Source organism: Myxocyprinus asiaticus, chromosome 3 (assembly GCF_019703515.2).
Source record: "Myxocyprinus asiaticus isolate MX2 ecotype Aquarium Trade chromosome 3, UBuf_Myxa_2, whole genome shotgun sequence".
Taxonomy (NCBI): Eukaryota; Metazoa; Chordata; class Actinopteri; order Cypriniformes; family Catostomidae; genus Myxocyprinus; species Myxocyprinus asiaticus.
The window spans coordinates 42762315-42789431 of record NC_059346.1 but is presented as its reverse complement, the minus strand read 5'-3'; the positions used below and the strand labels follow the sequence as shown (position 1 = coordinate 42789431).

The window sequence follows — 27117 nt, the reverse complement described above, 5'->3', positions numbered from 1 at the left end:
GGAAAGCCAGCGGGACAAAAGGCCCACGGGACTGGGGAACCGGTTTTGGGGAAGGAATTATCTGTTTCTGGGGAGACCAACTGGATCGCCTCCGCCAGCGATGCTGGACGGTGGCACTGGACCAACTCTGCCATCCCCTTCGGCAGTTGAGAGACGAACTGCTCCAGCACCACAATGTTGATGACATCATCTGTGTCACCCTCCTCCTCAGCCAGCAACCACCACCGGCAGGCATCGCAGAGCTGTTGTGCGAAGGCAAAAGGGCATCCGACCTCGCTCAGCGTCAGCATGCGGAAACGCTGGCGGTGCTGTTCTGGGCTGCCGACCCATTGTAGGATAGCTTTCTTCAAATCGGAATTCTCCAGTAAGTTGGCAACTGGAAGTTGTTGTGCCGCAAGTTGTGCTTCCCCAGACAGTAGCGGTAGCAGATGGACCGCCCACTGTGAGCTCAGCCACTTCAGGGCCCTGCCCGTGTGCTTGAAGAGCTCCAGGAAGGCCTCCGGATCGTCCTGTGGTGCCATCTTCACGAGCGTCACAAGGGGTCCGTCCTGCTGATGCTGGGGTTACGGCTGAAGCCCCCTCTTGGGGCAGCAAGCTCCGCAACACCTGCCGGTCCTCCACTTGGGCCTGGAGGAGCACCTCGAAACACTTCTCCTGCTCCTTCCGCAGCGCGGTGAGTGCCTGGTGTTGTGCTTGGTGGATGCTGGCGAGGGACTTGAAGAATTCTTCCAGCGGCAAGGACGTCATGGCAGCATATCCTTCCTCCTTCTCGGGTTTTGGCACCACTGTGACATGGTCCTTAACTCTCCAAAGGAGGAGTGTCAGATAACAATCCAACATAAGTCTCTTATTTTTGTTGCTTTTCAGCCAGCACTCAAACACACACACACAGCTTTGTGCATCCCACTCCCCCCCCAATTCTCACTGCAAACACAAAACAGCTATCACAGGTGTCAATCCTTACTGTTCTCACTCTCTCTGCCCTTCTTTCCACAGGTGTCGCTTGGCCCTCACCACAATCTGTGGTGTGGCTTATTTCAGTTGTGTTGTGGCTTATTTCAGTTGTGTTGTGGCTTATTTCAGTTGTGTTGTGGCTTATTTCCATTGTGTTCTGGCTTATTTCCATTGTGTTCTGGCATAATTCTGTTATGTAGACATGTATTTCTGTTGTGTTGTGGCTTATTTCCATTGTGGTGTGGCTTATTTCTGTTGAGTTGTGGCTTATTTCCATTGTGTCGTGGCTTAATTTTGTTGAGAAGTGACTTAATGTCAGAGGGTGAGGGGAGAAAAAGGGACCCAAATGCAGAGGGAAACAGTTCAGTGAATTTAAGTATCTCAAATAAGGACAGGCGCACCCGGCGCCGGCTGCAGAGAGCAGAGTCAAACGAGCCGCTTAAGAGCTAAGGGATGAGTGTGTTAGTATGATGAGTGTGTGCGTTGTGGAAGTGAGGAGCAATCCGAAGAGAGTCCGTAGAAGCTGGTGTGGTGCGATATTCACCCCCGAGATGCGGGCAGAGACCGAGGAATCCTCCACTACAGGTACTGGGCCACAGTACAGGCGAAGGTGGCGTTAAATGGGAAGGTAACCACACCTCTACAGACAGGCAACCAACAGACACACGAGCAAGCTCCAACTACACAAGAGAGCACAGTTAACACTTGACAGCAAACAGTAAACTGGCAAAGATAGAGGGGAAACTCAAGGCATAAGTAGGGAGTGCCATCAGAGTGAAGCAGGTGGAACGGGCAAGTAAATCATTGCCGTGATAAGCACCTCCCCGAGAATGATCAGCATTCCCATGGAAACGCTGATCATGTGTGCTGGCTCCACCTGTGAGACACGAGGGAGAGAGAAAAACAAACAACAGTATGAGCTGGCACAAATGCCGGAACCGTGACACTTAATTCCATTGTGTTGTGTCTTATTTGTTATTTCTGTGTGTTGTGGCTTATTTAGGGCCTAAACATGGATAGAGGAATAAATTCAGATGGAAACGAGTGTATGATAAGAGAAATCACCCTTCTCCAATATTTCTATAAGTAAACTATCAGCAAATGTCTGTGTGCCTATCTTCACACCGATGAAAAGACACACTCTAGGAATGTGTGTGTGTTTGTGTATGTCCAGAATACATTTTAAAGCGAGAAGAGACTTTGATTTGATGTGCAGCTCTGAGATTGCTGCATGTGTGTGTGTTTATGTGTCTGCGCTGACATAGTGTTTGTTATGCCTGCTTATAGTCTGTCATCTTCTGTGTGGTTCATCTGGATGTAACCATTTGCATGTGAATGTATATCGCAATAGAAGCGCCTAATAGAATATGCAATTATGTATTACAATAAGCCATTGAACATCCATGATGAGCCGTGTCATGTTTGACAGACATATTTCAAGCATCTGTTTGACACTTCATTTTGTCCCATGCTAATGTAAAATAGCCTTTATGTAGTTGTTTTATGATTCTGTTGTAGTTAGAATGTCCTGGTAGAATTTGGAATATTTCAACCTAATTTTAAAGGTCAAATACTATATTTGTGGTAATTTTACAAGTGCACATAAGGTTGTGATCTATAAAGCTGTAACCATATTTGTGGCATTTGCATAAAGTGGTAGTGATGGGCACACATACACACGAGTACTCGGAAGAGACAGCAACGAGTGATCACGATAACACAATAATTACTTGCAAAATATTTAACACAAATTGAGATAAGGCAATAACAAAAATTGGGTATGATTTTTAGTTTTGTAATTAGTTACGGCATTATTTTCTGTGGTACCTTTTGGTTCAGTTCATCAGACAGTAATTTACATGAACACTGTACGTTGTGACATTCAGTCTGAGGCAGTGACAGCACTCAAAAATCTTAAGAGGATTAGAGTGCATACACACAGGACATGTTTTTCATTCAAAAACAGCTGAATAGAGAGCAACTGTGTTTTTGTTGTTTTTTATTTAGACAAATGTTTATTATTATTATTATTATTTTAAGTAAAAATATTTTACATTATACTTAACGTATAGACAGATTTTTCACTCTTCCCCACATGCATCTCTTCCGCTATTTAAAGAGTTCACTGTGAAATCTTAAGGGGTTCATCATTACATATTTAGTAGGCAGGCATCTGATATAGCTTAAAGGTTTTTAATGCAGCGCCCCATTGATCTGATGCACATGTCGGCTCCCGGGGTTACCGGACGTGCCTCTATTTACATAAGGGCCCTGGGCAAGGTTTCTCTCGCGCATTGATTGGCCTGTCCTAGGGAACCTCACCTCGCATGCCTCTCCTTCCCACATTGATCACTTTGATGTATTTTTTTTTTTTTTTCTCTGAGATAGTGCTATGCAGAGTTCACCTCAAACACATCCTTTCCAACCTGCAGAAGGAAGGAGGGTGGGAGAGAGGAGAGTAGAGGAAGAAACTTTGCCACTGATTTTAATAGTCTTCGGTGGGCTAGACTGAAGGGAACCAGAGTGAAGTAGAGGTCATTTGATGTGTATTTTCAGTTCAAGGTGGGTTTTGTACAGGGCGTGGAGCACCATAGTGTGTGTAAAAATCATGTACAGGAACAAATATTCAGGAGGTTTGTGTGCAACTGCACAACGTATATGCAACAAAACATTTTTTAATTTTTGTTGTTTTTTTGTTTTTATTTAGCTAATTTGTCAAATTGTGGATTGGATGTGATGAGAGAGACTAGTCACCGCACAATAATATATTGACAATAATTAGTTAATTTACTGTATCGTTCTATTGCGTTAAAATTAGTCTGAATTGAACTTAGGAGTCGTCATTCTGGATCATGGACTGAATCACATCTGAGAACGCAAGAGGAAGCACGAGCCAAAAAATTACTTGGAAAATATAATAAAACACAGCCCACATCTCCTGAAGCACTGTCTCATCATTATTTTAATTTTATTTTAATTTTTTTTTTTTTATATATATAACACTTTGGAAAGTTGACTGTGCTTCTATTAATACCTCGCAAAGGTATTTGACCGTCACACAGATGCATTATCCGTATTACCATGAGTGCTCTCAAAGCACACACACAAAGAAGCTGTCTGTCAGTTAGACAGTGCGTTGGGGCGAGTTTTCGAAATGTAGGATGGCAGGGGAAGAGTTATTTATATTCATGTGGAAAGCGATACCTGATTGGATGATTTGGTAATATTTATCAGGAAAGCACTACCTGATTGGTTGGAGAAACTATAACCCAACCCTAACCCTACCCTTAAACCTGACCGAAAAAAAAATCAGGTAGAGCTTTCTTCATTATCCTACGTTTTGGAAATCTGCGCGCTTGGGAGCCGTAATGAGGAAATAAAAAATTAATCTTCAAGATTCTCATTATTTGTGTAGTTGCTCTCTTTACTCACCTTTCTTTTTAACATGTGAATGAGATCAATCAGTGGTTGTCTTGCAATCGACATAATGAGCACCCCTGATCTATTTACTGACTGGATGTTCATATGACAGTGTGTACTTAAAGATACATATTTACAATGGTTGAGCAATAATAAATGGTATTTTATTAATATGGTATTTAAAAAAAAATTATTTTAAAAAAGTTGAACAATTAGTATTGTGTTTTTTACATTACTATCAAAAATAGGCTATGTGAATGACTAAACTTTTTTTCATGTGAAATGTTTAACCGTGCTTTGTGGTTTCATGGTTGCTGTTGCAACCAATATAGTTAGTGCTGCTTAGGCATGTGACGGTATCAAATTTTCACGTCACGATAATTGTTCAAGCATTTATCACGGTATATTAAATTACATTACAAAAATGGGTTGAACGATAAACAATATTTATTGTTGTTTTCTGAATAACAAGTTGAATTACTTTTTCAATACCAAACTGCCCTTTTAAATTAACAGTTAACAAAGGGTTTTGAAAAGAATCCTGAACGTTTAAAAAACTGCCATCAACACCATGGATACATAGCCAGATATAGCCGAACATTAAGTTGATGTCTTAATATTTATATGGTCATTATGCCACTGATCATTACAGATCAGTAAAGACCTACAACTTGTCTTGTTGAGGCTAATGTTAAAATAAGTCTAGACTAATTTTAACGAGCCAGCTACTAGGCTACAACAATAGTATGCATGTTTTTATTTATTTATTTATTTATTTATTTATTTCTGGATGGCAAGACAGTTGCTAATATATAGCTAGGCTCTAGCTAAAAATTTAATAACCCTGCCAACCCCTGTCATCCTTGCAGCTGGGTTGTGTGTACAAGGGAACCCTCAATCTGCAGTAACACTTGGAAACACTTATTCTACATTAATTAAACACAGTGTTTACTGTTTATTATGAGTCGTATAGAAACCCTACACATTCCCCTAACCTTAAACCTACTCTTAATCCTAACTTTAACCTTAATGTTAGAAGCAGCATATGTGACTTGGGCCAATCATGGTGTACCTTCTAAACACGACCAAGGAGCTATCTGATTAGAGAACTTTACAAAATGGTGAAGAACCGCAATCTTTTCAAACTAGTGTATCGTGCAGTGTACTTAATGTAATGTAATGTAATGTTAATGTAGACAGGATTTCATTCAGTTTTGGTACAAAAGTTATAAACATGACCTTTTACAATCTTAATACAAAACCAAAATTGCTGCATGTAAGTTGAGCTTTCTTGAGAATAAAATCCTATATTCAAGGCCAAAAAGTCTGTAAAATTACTCTACTGAAAGAAAGCCACAAAGCTGTACAAATGCCACTGAACTCTGCACCTTTAGAGGATGTTGAAATCTGTTTCTCAATGGACTTCAGATGTTTTACCTCCTTTAAGTGTGTGTGTTTTTGTGCTCACCTTCCTATTTCTCATTTTTCCTCTCTCATTCTGATTTTCCCTCCTTATGTGTTTTAAAACTGATTGAATGTCAACGTATTTTATAGCATCATCTTCTCCATGCGCTCAAGCAGTCTAACAGTTCAGGTCAGATTTCATAATAAAGCATTCTGGGTATTTATAATATGTAAACACTCAGAATCTCCAGAGCAGTGTTGAATAATCTATTTTGAAACTGTAGTGCGGCAAGCTACATGCTACTCACAATTTGAAGTGGTCGTAAAGTAAGCTTCATTCCACTACAAAGTAGCAATGTGAATTGGGAGCTAAATCTTTTAAATAAACTATCCGATGATATTTAATTCTACAATCAGAGCAATAAAAAAAAAAATAAATGCAGATCTCACAATGACAGCATTAAACAGCTTTATAACTAAAATAAAAATAAATAAATATGTGTGTGTGTGTGTGTGTGTGTGTGTGTGTGTATATATATATATATATATAGTGTATACACACACAAAATACAGTTACTAAAACTCAAAACCCCTCAAATTTGTGTAACTGACTGGAAAAATAAATGTGAAAATGCATTTATCTATATATTAAGTATAATATTGAAAATTCTAAACATGAACTTTCAGAACTAGCTGATTCACTAAAACGAATCAAGCTTCCCAAAACTACATGTAAGAGAGAGAAAGAGGATGTTCTTGGCATGTGTGTTTGGTTAGTCACTAGCACTATCGTGGACTTCTCGTCTGTTGCCTCTGCTTTGCTCATGTAGGGAGGGACGATGAGTTGCGTTTGAATCTTTTACGAGACAATTTTTTATTTTTTTACTTTATATTTTAGTTATGTACCTGGGGTAAAACATATTTAATTTTTAAGCCCGGGAAGCCGACACTGAAGAGATTAACTGTTTTATGTGGCGTTTTAATGATTTATGTGCTGTGAATTATGATGGGTTGTGTGAAATACTGGAGAGAGAGATGGTAAAGGGAGCGTCAACACCTCATGGTGTTCTTTTGATATCATCTTAAGACATACAAGTGTGGTGGTGGTATGGGGTTGTGTCCCACTACAGATGCTTGTGGGTTCTTAGTGGCCATAAAAGTGCACACACGTGCCTGCAGTCAGACCGAGGTGTGATGGCCTATGCAGATCAGATGGACCTACACAGCGATGTATGTGAGAAGTAGGCCCTCAATGGAGTATGATGGTTATTAATTTATTAATCAGCATTGGGGGAGGTGAAGTGTTTGCAGATCAGAATGAGAGAGAGTGTATTACTCTTCTATTAGCAGTGATCTCATTGATGAATTCTTCAGGTATCCTGTTCTTACTCTTTCTCTCTCTCACTGACCTTAAAGAAATATTTTACCCCAAAAATGAAAATTCTGTCGTTACTTTTGACCCGCATTGTTGTTCCAAACCCTTATGACTTCCCTTCCTCCTTAGAACACAAAAGATGAGACTTTGAATAATACCCGGCCACTCTTTTACATACAATGAAAGTGAATGAGGACTAGAGCTGAGTACATAATGACATAATTTGTAGTATTTAAAAAAAAAAAAAGTTTTACAACAGCCTATTTCTTATCCATATTCTTCCAAATACCATTTATACACCTGCAGGTAATTCATCCTCCATTGGATAACCTTTTACATTAATTTTGCCCACCTTTTTCTTATTCATTTTCCTCCCTCCTTCTCTTCAGGCTTTTCCAATATGATGCCACATCCCCTGGAACTCAATTCAGTTAATCTCTCTCTCTCTCTCTCTCTCTCTCTCTCTCTCTCTCTCTCTCTCTCTCTCTCTCTCTCTGTCTCTGTCTCTCTCACATTCTTGATTTGGAATAATTTCACATTGAAGAAAACACTAGGGGGCACTGCTTATCCTTTGTAACTGCTTTTGCAAAGACCTAAGTCAATGAGAGCAGTGTAGGTGTTTGTGTGTGTGTGGAGAATAAGGTTTCTCCACTCCCTTTTCCAATCTGCATTTACAGTTAAGAAGGACAGTTTACCCCATTGCCTTTTTTCATTCTCTTTCTAACTCAACTAAATTCAAATTCACTCTTTATCTTTTTTATACATTTTATTTCCTTAATTTGGTGACATTTTGTTCCAAAAAAAAAAATGAACTAATGCGACTTCAAGGATTCACCACCAGTTCGTGCCCTTATAATGCTTTGTTTTGCCGTTATTCAGCAGAGGAGAGAGCGTGTATTCCTGTATTTTCCGTTTCATCCATTTGATATATAATGCTGCATGCACACTAACAATAGATGACTTTATTTGACTTATCACTGACATTTAACTCAAGGGTAGGTGTTAGTCAGCACCGTGGACATCACATTGCAATTCTTTATCCACACTGAAGATTCTCAGAAAATTAATTCTGACATGGTGGTTCTAAATTATTAAAAGTCCAAAAAGAAAATTAAAAGAAGCCATGTTTTTATTATTATTTCTATAATTGTCACATCTTGATTTGCAGACTCCATGAATATCGCTCTACACATTCAGAGGTGTAAAACACGAAAAAGAACAAACAAATGGCAAAAAAAAAAATTATTATTATCATAAACTGAAAACCACAGAAGGAAAAATATAATATAATGACTGCATTTGACCTTACCTTTATATGCATATAAATGTCTTCTGTGGCTCCAAATCTAAATCTAAATCTAAATATATATATATATATATATATATATATATATATATATATATATATATATATATATATATTATTTTTTTTTTTTTTTTTTTTTTTTTCCCTTTATAATGTCCTCAGTTTAGGTGGTAATTACCACACTCTGACAAATCGCTGACAGCAGTTAAATAGTTAAAAAGATAATTCTGCTATTCTGCTGTAAGTGGTGTATAAGGTGGAAAGGTCACTCTTGGTCTATTTAGTACGTTGATTCCCTTTCCTAGCAAAATCCAGACTTTGTCTTTTTGTGCTTGAGTGACATGGGCTTTCTCTGTAATAACATCCCTAGTAATGGGCCATAATAATAGATATTGTGCTAATCAGAAAGTATACTAACTAAGTATACTAATAAGCATGGAACTGTCAACCATCAATAAATGCATTGTATGACAATGCTACTTTTTTGTTCATTTGAATGCTAATTATTCCAGTTCTTTTTGAGCTGAACTGGGTATATGTATATTTATGTGATTTATATCAATTCAAATTTAATTGCTGTGTACTTTTAAAACATCTATGGCACTTGGCTATTAGTTTTGATCTGGAGAGTATTTCAAATAACTTTGTTTGCTTTAGCTTTTTTATTTCTCAGCTTTTTTATCATCAGATAAATAATTAAAGTAATAGCAGAGAAATAATTAAAATAATTAAAAACTATTTAATAGAAACTTAGGGTTAGGGTTTGCAGGACAAAATTTAACTTGCAGTTTGAACTGTCACTCAAACAAAATTCCTGTTTGAGGAGTTCAACACTTTTCTTTTGGTTAGTCCATGTGTATGCGTCTTTAAAAGTGTGTGTGTGAGGAGGTTCTGAAGCTGTAATTCTCTCTCTCTCTCTCTCTCTCTCTCTCTCTCTCTCTCTCTCTCTCTCTCTCTCTCTTCTCCTCAACTCCTGGTTTAAATGCAGCTGGTGGCTATGGGAAGTTAATTTCAGATTGTTATATATTTTCATTAATTTTGACCATCTGGTGCTGGTCTGCCTTTCAGAACAGAGGTATCACAGGCTCATTTTTGGTGGGTTCAGGAGTTGTTTCCCTTCGGCAGGTGAGATGGAGCTTTAGAAACAGATAACTGATAGGCGAGCTGTTTCGTCACATTCATTAGCCATTGGTCCCCTTTTTTTTTTCTTGTCCAACTAAGAGTTGTGACTGAAAAGATGGGATGAGTGCCTCAGAAAGTTTAAACAAAACATCTCTGCTGAGAGCCCACCTGAAAAAAAAAAAAAAACTGCAGCTAGTCTCTGTGCAGAAAAGGGGAGGTTTGGCCTGACACTGACATTTGAAAGCACACAAGCGCACATACACACATTAGCAATACCTCTTTTCGTAGACACCCACATACTTAGAATCATATACAGACAATACACAGTTGTAACATACATACACCAGACCTCCCTGTACACTCCGGAACAAGTGAGGAAACTCCCTTCATCTTTTCTTTTCTACTGCTTCATCTTGACTGATTAAAGTGCAGTTCTTTTCTCTTAATTTCATTACTTTGCTTGCTTTTAAGATTTTAGGGGCCAAGCACTGAAGGTGCATAGGCACCTATTGTTTCTGTTAGTGTTATTATTATTATTATTATTATTATTATTCTGTATACATTTCCTATGGCAGCCCATATAACCGTTCACAGGAAAGTTATTATGAAATATTGCACACAGGTAGAGGACAGTCTAAAGTGATACCAAAGCAAATTTAGAGTCTTTATCTCAAACCCTCTAGCCCCACCAACAATTCAGAATTTCACTCATGTTTATGCTAATAACTTTTGAACCGTAAATCCTAGAGACAAAAATATTCCCTGATTCCTGAGCTCATACCGAATTGAAAGCATACCATGGTTTCAATTTCCGGCCAACTATATTTTACGGCATTTTGAAATTTCAGAAAAAAAAATTTTTTCAAGCTTATCCTAGGCCGTATGTCCAATTTGCACGTAAATTTGCGTGCATCATCTCGAGACACTCAGGACAAAAATGGCACTTCAACAAATTCAACGAAGAACGTGCCAAATTGGATTTGAGGTTTTATCTCCAGAACGCTTAGACGGATTTTGACGAAACTTAGTATGTCTCATAGCCATCATGCCCTGAGGTGACCTGCAGTTTTTTTTTTTTTTTTTTTGCTTATGGCTTCTTAACGGTTTGTCCTAAAATCACAAAACTGGATTCATTAGATTCAGTGTCGAATTATACCAATTTTGCCTATGTCGGCCATTTTTTGGTGTAATTATGCTGTATTTTACAAACACATTGGCGTATTGTTACGAAACAATGGAGGATAGTGCCCCATTGTGGTCAAAAAATTTAATGAAATATATAAAAATGCTAATAACATTTGATCATTTTAGCCAATTGTTATGACACTGTTCTTGATAGATTCCTTGGTTAAAGCGGAGTTCAACGATACCACGTTTGTCACGGTCGGCCAAACTTCCTGTTGGCCATTATTAATTGAATTGAAAACCTACTTTTATGAAACTCCTCCCACAGCGATAATCTAATTTTCCCCAAATTTTTCTAAGGTCATCTTCAGAGCATGCTAATCAAAAGTTTTTGTGAGCTTACAGTCTAAACTGAATGTAACAACACACACAAAAAAAAAAAAAATGTACCGTAAAATAATAACAAAAACATTTTTCTTTTTGTCATTTTCACTCATTCTACTAAATTTACTTAAATTAAAAAAAATACTCTATTGCATCGCCTCTTTAAATAATTCACTCTTACTCACAAACATGCATGTTGATAGATCGTTCAAGTGAATGAATGGAATCATTCAAGGCTGTGTTAACCAAAAGCATTGTTAGCCCAAGTTGCTCGTAAAGACCATAGGTGCCTATGGTACCTACAATTAACTTACAATAATGATGCTTTTGGGAAACACAGCCTAGAACATTTAATAAATGTACATCTGACTAACTGCACTGCATTTATTTACTCTCAGTCATCTCTTACTTCAAAATAACAAAAGTTCGGTATACTATCCTCTTAACTTGCACTCCCCTTTTTTAGCATTTACCAGAAAATTACATTTTCAACTTTAAATGGTTGTTACTCTTGAATGCTTGGGACTAGAGACCTAATTTTGGTCTCTTCTTAAAGAAGACATTTGGGAGATTATTGTGCAATTTAAATCAGTTAATTTAAAAAAAAATGTATAGAAGTTTTAAAAGTTTAAAAAAGAAATAAAATTGTATTTCATTTATTAATATATATATATATATATATATATATATATATATATATATATATATATATATATATATATATATATGTGTGTGTGTGTGTGTGTGTGTATATATATATATATATATATATATATATATATATATATATATATATATATATATATATGGTGGCCAAAAAAATATAGAAAATTAAAGCCATATATCAAACCAAGTTGTGTCCCAATTTCCAAGTAAATAAGTTATAAAACACCACATTTCTTAGAATTATTGTAGATGCAGTACCAAATGTGGCAACAAGATGACATCAAAGTTCCATTGTTCCAAGAGTGACATACTCAGATTTAAATGCCTGTCATTCTGAAATGCCTGGGTCTACAGACCTAATTTTGGACTCTTTTTTTTTTTTTTTAAAGAAGACACATGGGAGATTATTGTACAAGTGTATTCAGTTATTTGTTAATTAAAAAAGTTATAGAAGTTTAAGTTTATTGAAATGAAAATGCAATGCACTAAACTTTTATTTCATTTATTAAAAGATATATGTGGCACCCAAAACAATTACAGAAAATTAAAGCCATGCATTAAACCAAGTTGTGTCCCAAATTTCAAGTAAATACATTATAAAATACCATATTTATCAAACATTTACTAGGCACAGTACCAAAAGTGGCCACAGGATGAAATCAGAACTCCATTAGTGCAAGAGTGAATAAAAGTAATTTCAGAATTATTTTGAAAAAACTAATTTCAGAAACACCACTTAAACCACATATGAGGACACACTATTTTATTGCAAAACAATATATAAAATTAATTACAGATTATAATTATTATAATTATATTTATAATGCATGGTTATAGTTTAAGTATTAGCAGTGGAAGCCAGTAATTATTGAAATTTCTAACAAACATATCATATTTTTCTGCCATGAATTATATAATAGTTTGTTTACACCACTAAATAAAATCATAAATTATCCAAAGAGCCCATTCATTCACACTGATCAGTGCCTGTGCATTTAGCTTTAGCCCTATAGCTGCTATGAATCCAAACACAGAATATACACTCCTGCTGGTTTAGTCCTCCTCAAAACTGCATGGAACTTATTCCAAAGAACTCAAATCTAGCTAGATTGTATTCTTTTTGCATAGAACCATTCAAAGAAGCAGCAAAAATGTTAGATTCCGGCTCCGATCGGTCATCAGAAATGGAAGAAAGCTCAGAGCGTAATGTTGGCCTTAGGTTCTCTATCCAAACAAACACAAGAATGACGTCACTGTTTTGGAGTGGCAAACCGCTGTAACCATAGAAATGTCATACTAATGGCTACATGACCTGTCAATAAAATCTTGACTAGAGATCCATTGGCTGGATCTATTCACTGAAACAGCCAGTGCACATTTTTAGGAGAGGCCACGGAGCCTTTGATCTGGTTTAATTGACAGTTCCGCCTGTGAATCACAGAGAGAATCGTGGGTGGGCTCAAACAACACGGAAGTTTCACCAGAATAGCGGAGACCTCAAGACCTCGATGCTGATTGATAAAGTTTTATAGTCAATATTTTATTGATAATAGACATTTTAATTTACGTGATGATGCAAGCAAAGGATGGTCAGTTGTTTATTTTTCTTTCTTAATTTTCGCTGTTTTGGATAAAATGGTCGAGTCTTTCAATCGTGGACATTTACCATGGATTGTTTGTTTGAATTTCCTGCCATCATCGATCGGATCAAAACCAGAAGATGAGTAATACCGCTCACATGTTGCATGTTTTAAAATCATTGCATTACTGTAATGACGTCATTCTGATCACAAAACTGTGGGCATATTTCGTAGTTTGAGACTCGCTTTCAAATGATATAAGGTTTGTCAAGATTAAATTTGGATATGAAGGTAATATAGTCCAATAAACATAAAAAACCACTAAAAAAGCAGTAAAACGTCCCATACATGGGACAGTGCCAGTTAACGGGCTAAACTAGCTCTTCAGTATACTTACTGTCTGATTGTTCATATGACAACAAAAACATTTTTTTTTTTAAATTGCAACATTTTGTAAGGAATTTATTTACATTTTAATGTATTGTATTTAAATGTTTTATCAATTTGATTCTGAAATGAAAAAAGAGACCTAAAAAAGACATTTATCTGAGTGTTATTTTTATTATTTTGATAAAATAATTGAAATACGATAATATGTATCATGCTGCTTCTAAAAATGCTAATAACTTTTGATAATTTTAGTCTGTTTTCATTGATAGATTCCTTGGCTGATACCAAGAACAATGCATATTACATTACAAGTGATTATATTCATTGCTTTTTGACGCAGTTTGCCTAAAATCTTGCTAATGCTATTTTCACTCATATTTGCCATTCCTGTGCTTGGCCCTGATAATTGCTGCTTGCTGCCTTTGTTGTTTGTTTGTTTTTTCTTCTTTTTTTTTCTTTTTTTTTTTTTTTTTTCTGAAGACATACACTGTTAGTGTTTTGTCTGGCCATTGTTTAAAACAGACATAACAGATACTGTAAATATCCAATCATCTAAACAGTAAATATCTAACCTCAGCAGAATCAGTAGGCAGTTTAGCTTTGTGTTTTGTGGTTTAGAACAGTAGTTCTCCACTGTTGGGTCTGTTCTTATGGGGTTGTGGACAGAAGGGGTGGGGGACAGCAACACTAAATGCAAATAATAAAATGCCCAACCATAAACTATACGGTTTTATGCCACAATAAAAAAAATTTAAACTAGTGTTTTGGCGCTACTTCATCTGCCACATGGAAGAAGCTAGCCGAATTGGGCAGATGCCAACATGGACCAAAAAATATGACCCCGACTACATTAAATACAGGTTCACTTGCAGTGAGGATAAACATGGTTTGTGCCAGCTACAATTTGGTTTGTGTGTTTAATCATTGGCTAAAAAGAACTTGAAACCATTAAATCCAGGAGACATTTAGAGATCAAAAATGTAAATTTTCATATTCAATCTTTGTTATGTTAAAAATGTTGCCTATTGTTGGCCTGTGCAATTTGTGGTAATATTAATAAATTACAATGATTGAGTTTACTTGTATGATAAACAATGGTGGTACTATGTTGGGTCACTACCAGAGGTTGCGCTAGAAAAACTTTTTATCCCTCACTCTGACGGACCGGGTAGTAAAATTTCCGTCATGGTTTATTTTTTATCCGTCATTTCTTGTTTTCGTTTCATAAGTACTAGGGCTACAATTAGGGGCGTAGCATCCATTATAATTTTATGCACTTGAGAGTGGGTATATAATAGATTTTTGACTTCCCAAGCAAATGTGGTGCAACTAAGGATTTCAAGAGTGAAAGTTCTACCTCTTATCAAACTCTGTGCTAAAACAAGATTTTTTAAATTTGCCGGTTACGCGTGGCTTTGAAAGGAAATAACCTTCCGATCTAAAAATTAGAAAAAGTGCATACACATATATGCACAGGTTCACTGAACTTTTCTAAGTGTGCCTAATATCAACATAAAGTGACACAGATGAAAAGCACACACATCTGAAGCTCAGATAACACAGGTACTCCATTAAAATAACTAAATGTCATGTTTGTGCTTGGATTAAATGCAAGTACAACTGGCAGAAATGGTACACCAATTTTTTGTGCTTCCTTTTTGTTCTTATAATTTTAGTGCTTTATTATCATGAAGTAAGACACTAATGTAATGATTGATGTATGCAATCATTAAATCCTGTCCATCAGATTGCCTGAAATGTATCTTTAAAACCAGGCAATAAACAGAGCACACACAGCGGGAGAGTGAGAGTGAGTTAAAACTGATGCACTGGGTGCATCACTTTTTATCTGTCAAAATGACAGACAGCATTTGGAATTATCCGTCAGACAGGGAATTTTCGGTTAATAGAACCCCTGGTCACCACTGATGTCCAGTGTAAAATCTGGGTCCTGAAGCAAAACCAGTTAAGGACTACTGTTTTAGCATATCTTGCCATTTCATGGTCATATTTGGTTGTTTAATATGTGGGATTAATTACTTGAGTCTAAGCAACCTTTACTGATATTCTGTCCACCGTGACCCTATAAGGATGTCATATTCGTTCCGAAGCCATGTGTACTCAATGTTCATCCAAATAATCTTACTTTTATCATTGTGTGTACTCTACACAGCTGTATTTCTGTCAGACATGCACTCTGCTCTGCTAGTTTGTCTCGGCGCTCTGACTGCGAGTTGGGCTTTCCTGTAAACACCTCGGGCAGCCTGACCCCTGTCTCTCCAGCCGTCTGCCTGAACTGGCCCTCACCTCCCCCGGCTGACAAGGCCCAGCCTGTACGTGTCAGTGGGTGTCTGAGTTATGACAGACCCTTGTCTCCTGCTTCGTCTCTCTCTCTCTCTCTCTCTCTCTCTCTCTCTCTCTCTCTGAGAGTCCCTCATTCCTCCAGCCGGGAGAGTCAATGATCCAAAACTCTGTTAAAACAGGGTCAGCCCCACATGTGCACTTATAGGGTGTCAGTTTAACCTGCTCAAAAATACTTACGGCTATTATTATAGCTTATAAATCATTAAGAAAGTTTAATTATACAAAAATTTCATGGTGAAAATGTGCAGGATGACACATGGGAAGGAGAATTTAATGGGCCAGCAAGTCCCAGTGGAGAGAGGGGAAATATTGAGGTTAGCTTTCTATTTTACGGCACTACCGAAAGGCAAAGGGAGACACATAGATGGGTTTTGTCCTGTTGATATGCACGGACAATGCACATTTGAAATACTCTCCCATTTTAGCATGAGCGCAATATCCACGCCAACTCGACAGTTTCAGATGTGATGAAGATATTGCGTGATCGCACCTTGCACCATTCTTCCATAAGTAAAATCTCCCCTAATTAACACAAGACTTTAATTAGACGCCAGGATTTGGGAGACATTTGCTTCCCAAATATTAATGTTAGGAACATTATATAGTCTTTTAATAACACATTTCTGTGTTATGTTGTATAATTTTTCATGTGTATTTAGAAACTGAAGGGTGCTGAGAAGTAATGTATTGATGAATAGGTGAATAGTTATGTCCTAGACATGGTATTCAAAATTGTGATAAATATGATTGGCTTCTACTTTTAGATTTAATAGTGTATATATAAAAAAATAAAATAAAAAAAAGGTGGCTGTGGCTCAGGTGGTAGAGTGGGACCACTAATCGCAGGGTTAGCGGTTCAATTCCCGGCCCACTTGACTCCACATGCCGAAGTATCCTTGGGCAAGACACTGAACCCCAAGTTGCTCCCAATGGCAGTCTAGCACCTTGCATGGCAGCTCTGCTGTCATTGGTGTGTGAGTGTGTGTGTGAATGGGTGAATGAGACACAGTGTAAAGCGCTTTGTAGAACCGCTAAGGTTAAAAAAAAGCGCTATATAAGTGCAGACCATTTATCATTTATCCAGTAATCACAAACCACTAGATTATGAAAAAAGTTGGAAATTCATTGGTCAAAAGGTTAGAGAAACTTTTGTGTAATATAATTGTCCTTTTGGAAAAGTATAATTGTTATTTTAATTATATCTTGTAAGAATAAGGAGTAAAACTAATAGATCAGCCCGAAGTTGAAGTAGTGGTCTATGACCAAGTCGAAATTATGGAAAACCAGCAACTGCCCACCAACAGTTGAGCGCTGCTGAATGAGCCACACTACATGTAAAGATACAAACAAAGAGTGAAGACACAAAAGAATTGTTTGCTGTGATGATACACACACCCACATTTGTCGGTACAGTGTGCAGACTCCGCTCTCTCTACGGGGTGCAAGGCATTGCAGAATCAATGCAAAACGCGTCCAAAGTGAGGGGCCCCATCAGCCTTTTATCATCCAAACCGGGACCTCTCATCATGGGCCCTGTGCCAGGCACAGCTGCTCAGAGGCCCCTATTTGTCTGATGAGCACAAAAATTTGCACACACACACTGCTAGTGCACTAGTGCATCTGTATGCTTGACTCTCTATCAAGATGTTTTTGATGGCATGGTAGATATTTTAAGTTGAAACCTCCCTAGTTAATTGTACTACCTTTACAACTATTGGTCAGCTAACAAAGGTCTACCACACCTTACGAACGAGCATAAGGGGGCATTCACATTGAACATGTTTTTGTCCGTCTGCACGTTTTTTAAATTTTTTTATTTTTTTATTTAGACGTGCACTAGACGGATGTCTTTGACCATTGCAGTACGAGTTGGGCTTGGTCAAAGACGTCTCACTGTCTCACAAGCCCAACTCGCACTGCAACGGTCAAAGACTTCTGTCTAGTTTGTTCGTTTGTTTTTTTAATTGTCTAGAGTACCATGTTTATTAGACACTCTGTCAAATTAAAAAGAACTTAAACTGTTTTATGCTGTGTTATGTTGAATGCGTTGTGTTGCTTCCAGCTTTTTTAACGCAAGAACGTGTTCGGTCAGAAGTGAACTACCCCTTATTCTTAGGTCAGTATCATTTACAGTAGATCTCAAAGAACTGTAAGCTTCAAGAGTCGCCTGTGTGTGGCCTTTATTCGACAGTGAATGATGCCCAACCGCACCCCACCCCTGTGCCCCCTTCACTTGCTCTTTCACTCATCCTGCCCTCGTGTTTCCTTCTGCCCTCTTGTTTTCCACGAGTGCAAGCTCGACACAGCACTGCTGCCTTTCCTGGCACACCGCTCCTTATCCTCTCGCTTTTGTTTCCAGTAGGTGTCAAGCGCTCACCGCTTGTGCTGTGTCAGTAAATATTTACCCAGCTTCCTTTTCCTTGCCCGCCTTTGCTGACGTGTGTGTATGTGTCTATGGATTTGTGCCTGTCTATGTAGTGTCGCCTGCTTGCTCCACAAGTATCCTCTGATACCCCTCACTTGCCCAGCCTTTCCGGGACAACACACTGGACGTTCCTGTCCTTTGCACACGTGGCGTCCTACTCTGGAAGTACACTGGCCACAGGAAGTAGAAGAGGAAGTTATTGCTACTCTCTCTCCACTTACAAACTAGCATAACTCAAAACTTGGCCCATAGGACACCACTTAAATGTGACTTTGGACGCACACGTACTTGGTCAATGTACTCTTAGCTGTATGTTTGCAAGGGTTAGATATATCTACACAGACGCACATGCTGCCTCCCCAGGGCCTCATATTGTCCTGGTGCTTAGGGTTTCCTTCCTGCATCAAAGACAAAGGCCGGGCAGTCTCTGAGGCCCGGGCTTCAAAGCTGGGGAAGGTGCAAGTGTTGTCTCTTCCTGTGCAGGGTGTCAGAGCTCCAGGGCAGCTGCCGCTGTTATCTTAACCCAAGGGAGGTCTGGTGGAATGAGGGCTGGCCTGTGCCCTCTGGACCTGGAGAATGAAGAAAAGCCTCAACTTTCCACCTCTTTAGTGCCCCTCTTGGTTCCATAGGTCAGGTGGTCTAAGTGGGGTCAGCACAAATCTAGCGAAGGACCGGACTTTCTGATTTAGTTTTGTGTGACAGTGATGAACTCACAATATTCCTTATGCCCATAACAGAGCACTATTTCTAATAGGGATGTGTCACGATGGTCGTCAATTCGGTAACACACTACTGTTATACTAGGAATGGCTAACAATGGTCAACTAGTCTTCCGACAACTGATTAGTCGGCTGGTGTATCTAAATGTTTTGTTGTTTTTTTATTTGGATATTAAAAATGCCAGTGCTTTAATTAGGGCAGAAATGATACAGTGCTCTGTGATTTAGCTGTTAGACAGTTTGCATGGTGAAAACCTCTTGGAAAACTTGCATATTTAAATATGTACCCTTTAAAGAACTGCCACTTAAACCATACAGTACTTTTACAGACAAATATCAGTGGCCGCTGTGTCGCATATAATGCTTTTAAATGGGTGTTTTTGAGACCCCTGCATTCTGTTCCATTCTATTTTGTTCCATCTCATTGTTTTGAACACAAGAATGCCCCCACCCACTCACTAAGAAATATGTTCTGATTGGGTCAGGTGAACCCAAAACCAGCCACAATTACAGGGCTTCCTTAAGACTGATTAGTTGTTCAGGAAACCCACTGACTAGTCGATTTTGAAAATGTGTAGTTTTGCACATCCCTAATTTCACCATAGCAGAAAAAGTAGGATGAATTTTATGGATACATCTGATCTGACAACTATATTTGGTGAATATATATGTTTGCCAAGACATACTGCTGTTGCATGGGTGTGCATGCATGCGGCTGTGCATTCTATGCGCTGTGTTGGCCCTCTCTTGCTGGTTGTAATTGGACAGTTAATCAATCAAATATTTAAGCTTCATTTTAGCACACAGTGGGTTGTCCAGATTATGGCAGCAGATTGGATGCATTAGTCTGGACTCAGCACCGATGCTAACAGCATGGCTTCCTGAATCAGCCTGCTTCTGGATTCGAGTGCACGTGTTAGTGTGTGCATTCGCACTGTCTTCCCCTCACCGTGGTAATTGCCACTTTTTTCATGGTGCTATTTGTTGGTAAGCACTTTCCTTTTTAAAAGCCCATGCTATTTATTTATCTTTTTGCTACTTTATTCCTCCCTTATTTTTCTGAGAATGTGTTGGAGTGTGTGTCTTTTTTCTTTTTCTTTTTCTTTTTTTTTTTTTTTTTTTTTTTCCTGTCCCCAGGGATGCCATTGTGGATTACCATTCAGTTCCCACCTAATTATCTGGTGACTTGCACTGCCTTTGACATGTAATTATCAAAGCCCTAAATAATTGTCTTATTGCTTGTGTGTTTGTATATAAGTCTCGTGGAGAGTGTTCGCTTTTGTCGCCCGGATGGAATGGAATGGCGGAGTATTTGTCGTTAAATTCTCCTCTTTGCGTGTGGGTGCATGTCACGCTATTTTCTGTTTTAAATTGAGGGGCAAATAAAGAAGCTCTTCCGTTGCGGTCAGCTTCATTAAGGAAAATGCGATTTCCAACATTTGAAGTCGAGCAATTAGCTCACTATGTGACGTGAACCCACTTAAAGTGCTAAATGTTGTATTTTACAGTAGAGGTCACGGAAGAGGTCAAACAGAGAGACAGAGAGGAGAATCGAGTGGGAGTGGGAGGGGGTGGGGGGCATAGATATATGACAGCGGGTATTTTGTACTCATCATCTGAAGGAAAGGACCATTCATGCTGGTCCGAAATCATCCTGGTGTCTAATTGGGTTTCTACTGATTTGTGTCTCTTAGCAACTAGGACATATAGGAAACTGCAAAGAGAATGATGGATAAAGAGATACCAGGAATACAATAAAAGAAAGAGAAAGAAGAACTTGCTCGCCGGCTCCCGGACACGCTGTCGCCAAGTCCTCAACCGCACCTCCGCCATCTGGTGGACACCAGTTCGTGCCTCCCCCGGCAGACGGCAGCGAGTCCTCCTGCCCCTGGTGGAGTCAAGCGCTCCTCCCCTTCTCAGCAGATGTCCGCGGTTCCTCCGGCTCTCGGAGGCCGGCAGCGACCCCTCCGTCCCCAGGCAGACGGCCGCGGCTGCTCCCCTGGCGGATGGCAACGGTGAGGACTCCGCGACAGTGCATCCCTCCTCCTTCTTGGGTTTCAGCTGGGAAAGGAGGTGGCAGGAACTGGCTGAACAGTCAACATAAAGTTTTAATATCAAACTCAACTTTAAGCCAACATAAAATAACGTGCAGTGCGGCCGCGTGCGTCTCTCTCTCTCCCGATCCGGCGTCTCCCGCTGCCCCTTATCTCGCTCTCCTGCTGATTCAGCGCCGGCCATGCTCCATCACGGCCCGGCCGCTCCCTCCGCCTCATCACAGTGTCTTTGCAGGCTCACGATCACAATTATTTTGGAATTATTAATTATTAATTATTAATGCATTTCTCCTACCTGTTTGTCTCCAAATAAATCACATTCAGAGAGCAGCTCACATTCTTCACATCTCTTGCAATGAATCTGCTGGCTCGCGGCAGACAAACGCTAACATTCATGACATCAATGCACATTCAATGCATCTGTAGCAGACAAACACAAGTGTCTTTCTGTGCGTGTAAAGTTTTGGTGGTAAATCCAAAGAGATGAATACTTTAATAACACAGCCAAGCTGATGTCTTCTTGAGTTGTTACCTAGTTATAGTGGTAAAAAGCTGCCGCTTGTACTCACGTTGATGACATCATCGGAAAATTGTTCGGACCCAAATAATATGACGTGAACAGTGACCAGTGGGGGCAGGGGGGGAGAAAAGAACTTGGTTTGGTCCAAGCAGTTGAACCAAGTGTGAAATCACCCATAGAGGCTGCAAAAGTCCAAAATGAACAAAATCCCATATGCAGTTTATTGTTCAACCAAAATCCCAATAATAAGTTGAAAAAATTTGATTTTGGTGCATAACACAGGACTTTTAACTGTAAACAAGCCTGAAACACATATATGTCTACCTCTGTTTATCTTAATATACATTCTTGGTCTTATTGTGCACAGTCCATTTATACATATTATTCCAAATAAAAAAAGAAATAAAAGAATTCTTTGTAATCTGAATGTAAAAATGTATTAACGTCTTGGCTGATGTCACGAATCCCTCTTTATCAACCCCTCACTTTCAACTACTTATTTCCATTCTGCTATGTAAAGCCAGTCCAGTCCAGTCAAGTCCAGTCCAGTGTTTTTTTTTTTTTTTTACTTGTTGAATGTCCTGTTTCATTTAGAAATATGTCAGATTACGTCATGGTGATTTAAACTGATGTGATTTGCATGCTAAATTGTGAATTTCCTAAACTTAATTGTATACTGAATTGTGATTGGTCTTGTCTTAAGCTTTGCCTATGTAAAACTTTAACACTGTTCTTTTGCTGCCTTGCAAACACTGGTATTTTCATCAGGAAATGTAAATCTAGTTTATTTAATTTTGCTGCTAGCAGACGTCTTGAAAATGATGGAGTAATGTTTTTGTTTCATCTCTGAGACTAGATTCCATCTCTGTCTCTTTCCCTCCTTCCTCATCTCTTCACCTCTTCCCCCGTCTCTCCTCCTTAAGCCAGATGCTCAAGTGCAAAGAAAAGGGCAGGAGTGAGATAGCAAATGTTTCAACATCTGTCTCTGTTGATTTTAGCGCAACAAGTACTTCCACATGTTTGCTTTTTCTCCGCGCTGTTTCTGGGCAGGAGGTTGATGAGCACAGCTGCCCGGCTTCTTTCTTTTATGGGTATAGACCAGCTGAGAGAACAGCTCACGTGGTGTTATAATGCTTAAGATAATGTACGGAGAAATGTAGATTACGAGTGTTTTAAGGCTTCGGTCCAGTGCAAGCCTTCATTCTTGCATGCTTGCTTTTGTTAATTGGACAGACATTAAATTATTTATTTGTTCATTGGCTCATATGTTCTTTTAATAATTTCATTGCTTTGCTGTGCCCGCAGGGCATCTCCACTTGAATGTAGTTTGAGTTTACAGGGAAGGGCTCTCTGAAGTCAGTGTCTGTTATGTGTGCGTGTAAAGACAGTTGTAGACAGCGCGTGTGGAGCACATTGACTGTCACTGAAGGACATCAATCAGAGAAGCGTGATGGTGTAAATCTAATACATATGTTTCAGTTTTCCTAGCAGAGAACATCACAGATTCACACACATCAAAGATACACTCTGTCATACCCCCCTTCATATCCAACCCCATGTTTACTTTGAGGTTGTGTTTACATAATTTTGTCAGACTGTCTGTCATGACATGAGAGCATTTATGCCATTATATACAATTACAGTATTTTATGTGATTAAATATTCATGCTTAATGTTTCCATGTTAGCATTACAGGCTTCCCACAGCCATGGAAAACCTGGAAATATCAGGGAATTTTAACATTTTGATTCCCAGGCATGAAACAGACATAAAAATCAATAAAAGCTTAGAAAGTCATGAAAATTTCTATGGTTAGTATGTATTTTTCTAATTATGTTCAGCTTTAGAATATGTTATCGGCTCTTTATGAGTGCAATCCCTATAAAATTATATTTAAAGAAAAAAAAAAGTCATTGAAATTCATTGGTCAAAATATGTGGAAGTCCTGGTATAATCATTGAAATGATATGCCTCAATTCAATTTGTTCTTTTTTTTTTTTTTTTTTTTTTTTTTTTCCACATACACTTTTATCTAGAAAATGTTTAGTTACCTTTCCAAAGTTCGAGCACTGTCTTAGCAGACACTATTTGTAGTTTTTAAAAGGTTGGATTTGCTGGCCTCTTGGGTAACATTGAAACAGGAAGATATTTTAGCCACACATGAGTCTTTCAGTCAGTCAGTGAATGTGTGTGTGCGAGCCACCATGTATTTCCTCCCCATTTTTCCTTAAGAGGATGCTCCTGAGAAAAGCTTATCAGTGGTGTGATGTATTAGTCCTTAGTGCCTTAATAGATTCCATTTATCTCTATACAGTCCCTCTAATTTAAATGGGCTCGGGGAATGTATTAAAATGACTATGGTCACTTTGATGTAGCACCAGTCCATGTGTACCTCCTGTAAAATGGATCACGTTAAGTGATTGTTAACCTATTGTTGTCACAACAGCCCCTTTTTCTCTAGCCGTTTATCTTGAATGGAATAGTTAGTGTGACAGACAAACTCCCGTTGATTGGATCTAAAATATGAGTTTGAAAACAGAGGCCTATTTGTGTGTGATAATGATGTAGATGTGTTTTATAAAATTCTTATACATTATAGATTATATAGATTTTATCTATATTTTTACATTTTAGATAACATGATTTTAGACCTAGTATTATTGGGAATGGTCCAATGTGTAGAACATAATCATAGTATAAAGGAAATACAAGAATGAACTCCTATAAAAAGGACTGTGGTGGTAACATGGTACAGTTATGCTATCGGATGGTAATACCATGGTAATTTGATATATACCATTAAATGAGTATCATATTTATGTACAATGATATTTACATGGTAATCCAAAGGACAGTTCAAAGAACACCATGGTACAACCATAGAGCATGTCCAAAAAAAAAAAAAAAAACCATAGTGTTGCCATCTTTGCTTTAAAAAACATGTTAAACCAGTAGAAATGAATATTCCAGGTTCAATACAAGTTAAGATAATTCGACAGCATTTGTGGCATAATGTTGACCACAAAAAATATTTTCGACTCGTCTGCCCTTTTCTTAAAAAAAAAGAGCAAAAATTGAGGTCACAGTGAGGCACTTACAATGGAAGTGAATGGGGCAAATTGTTGGAGGGTTTAAAGGCAGAAATTTGAAGCTTATAATTTTATAAAAGTACTTGCATTAATACTTCTGATAAAACTCGTGTATTATTGAGCTGTAAAGTTGTTTAAATAGTTTTTTTGTTTTGTTTTTACAGTCATTTTAGGTTTTAGAGTTTGTTGACTACATCGTCATGGCAACAAAGTTGTAAAATTGGCTATAACTTTACAAAGAAAAGGTTAGTAAGTGATTTTATCACACTTCAGTCGTTAACATGCATATTGTTTATGTATTGTGGCTATACTTTTGAAGCAGATTGTATTTGAATTTGCCCCATTCACTTCCATTGTAAGTGCCTCAGTGGAACCCAGATTTTTGCCTTTTTTAAGAAAAGGAGGGACGTGTCAATATATATATATATATATATATATATATATATATTGTGGTAATCAATATTATGCATCAACTGCTGTTGATTGAACCTAACTTGTATTGAACCCAGAATATTCCTATAAGCTAGTCCCCCAGCCTGACCAGCTGAGAAATAATAATAATGAAAAAAAAAAAAACTCTTAGGTAAAACATCTTAGGTGGGTTTTAGCTTTTTTTTGTTTGTTTATTTGTTTGTTTGGATAACGCTGCAGCTTTTTTTAAGACACTGAAATCATATACTATTTACTTATATATCTCTTCTCCACTCAGATGATTCAGCGGGAACCAGAGGTGAAGAATCGTGTTCGTGCAGTGGCCATGACTGACTCTGTCCATAACGTCTGGCACCAGGAGGCCAACAAGTCCATTCAAGATTGGCTCAGAGAGGTACGCCTGTCTTTATGATGTTCCATCAAAAACATTTGCCAAAACCTTGATGTACCCAATAACAGCATCAATACAGGCCACACATCTCCACTCAAACACCCTGGCATTTCATTCAGTGAGCAGATACACTCCCGAAGCAGGAGTCACAGAAAGCCAATAGTTTGTTTTTCATCCCGCACACTTGTTTGTCTTTTTGGGCATATGTCAATAAGAAATCAAAGCCAAACGCCGCCACATGCAGACGGACGCTCTGTTAGTATGTCAGTTTTATTTAGTTGCTGCCCTTTCAGCAGTGACCTCAAGTCCAGAAACAACACCTGGGAACACTCAATATGCACATAAATATAAGAGTGCGGATCCCAAGCCAGGGCTACAGGGAAGCTAGCCATGCAAATGCCAAGCGCAAACACACCCTTGTCTCTCGCCCGCTTTCTCCATGAACGGCAGACCACCCAGGCCACCAGAAAAAAATGTCTTTCATTCTTTTGTCTTTGCTGATTTGCTTTGCTCTGTCTGATGTTTGCTTATCCTTTGATTTGCCTTTGTTTTGTTTTCTGTTGAAGTTTGTCTTTTGGTTGTGGTCTCTCTTTTCTTTTTGTCTTTTTCATCCTGTCAGGTCTTTTTCTTTTTTCTTTCTTTCTTTCTTTATTTGTTTGTTTATTTTTCTCTTCTTTTCTTATTGTGTCATTCTTGTGGCAGCTTTCCTTCAAGGTTCCTTCTTCTGGAAGTTGATGTACTGATGAGTGCAATGGTGACAATATGGTTTAGTTGGAATGTTAAGTTAGTTATATGTGTAATGTTTGCTCTGAAGAATCAATTCATAAAAAACTTTTGATAAATAGAACTTTCTTGGACCCTGAAAAGAGGAAGACAAAAACTGTGCCCATTTTGTCATTATTTTGTTCTTCTTTATACGTTCCAATGATCTGACGAACATACACTATTTATAATGTCAGAAAAAGAGACTTAGTACATAGGCACACACACACAGTACTTTCATACTTTAAGGAACCAAAAATTTTAATTTGTCAAGGTGGCTGATTAACCCGATGTTGAGCATAATATTTAGTTGATTTTCACTTCTAATTAATTCCAATAATTGAAACAAGAGGGTTGACTCTCACTTCAGCAGTGTTAAAGTCACTGTTTCAGTTCTTTTGTGTCACCTGTTAAACCACTAATCCTTTATACTCCAGCAGGAATTGAAATTGGAGTTGTGTTAAGGTGCTCTGCTTTCCCACTGCCTGTGTCTCTCTCGTAGACCTTCCTTTAATCAGGGTCATGGCCCAATCCCCTTCCGTAGTAACGTCCATAGCAATCATGATTTGTACTTTATGCAGGTTTGAGATCAGTGTTTCTGGCCAGGCAGGCATCTCTGTAAATGGTTTGTTGGA

The 27117-nt window shown here is 38.3% G+C and overlaps 1 protein-coding gene across 4 annotated transcripts in view; it reads left to right on the top strand.

The window, feature by feature from the left end:
• The window catches only part of fam172a (family with sequence similarity 172 member A), a 259551-nt gene that overhangs the window by 147872 nt on the left and 84562 nt on the right, over window positions 1–27117 (top strand). For all 4 annotated transcript variants that reach the window (XM_051656599.1, XM_051656618.1, XM_051656590.1 and 1 more), the window contains exon 9: window positions 25607–25723. In XM_051656599.1, the coding sequence (XP_051512559.1) occupies window positions 25607–25723 (117 nt within the window). The remainder of the gene's footprint in view (window positions 1–25606; window positions 25724–27117) is intronic.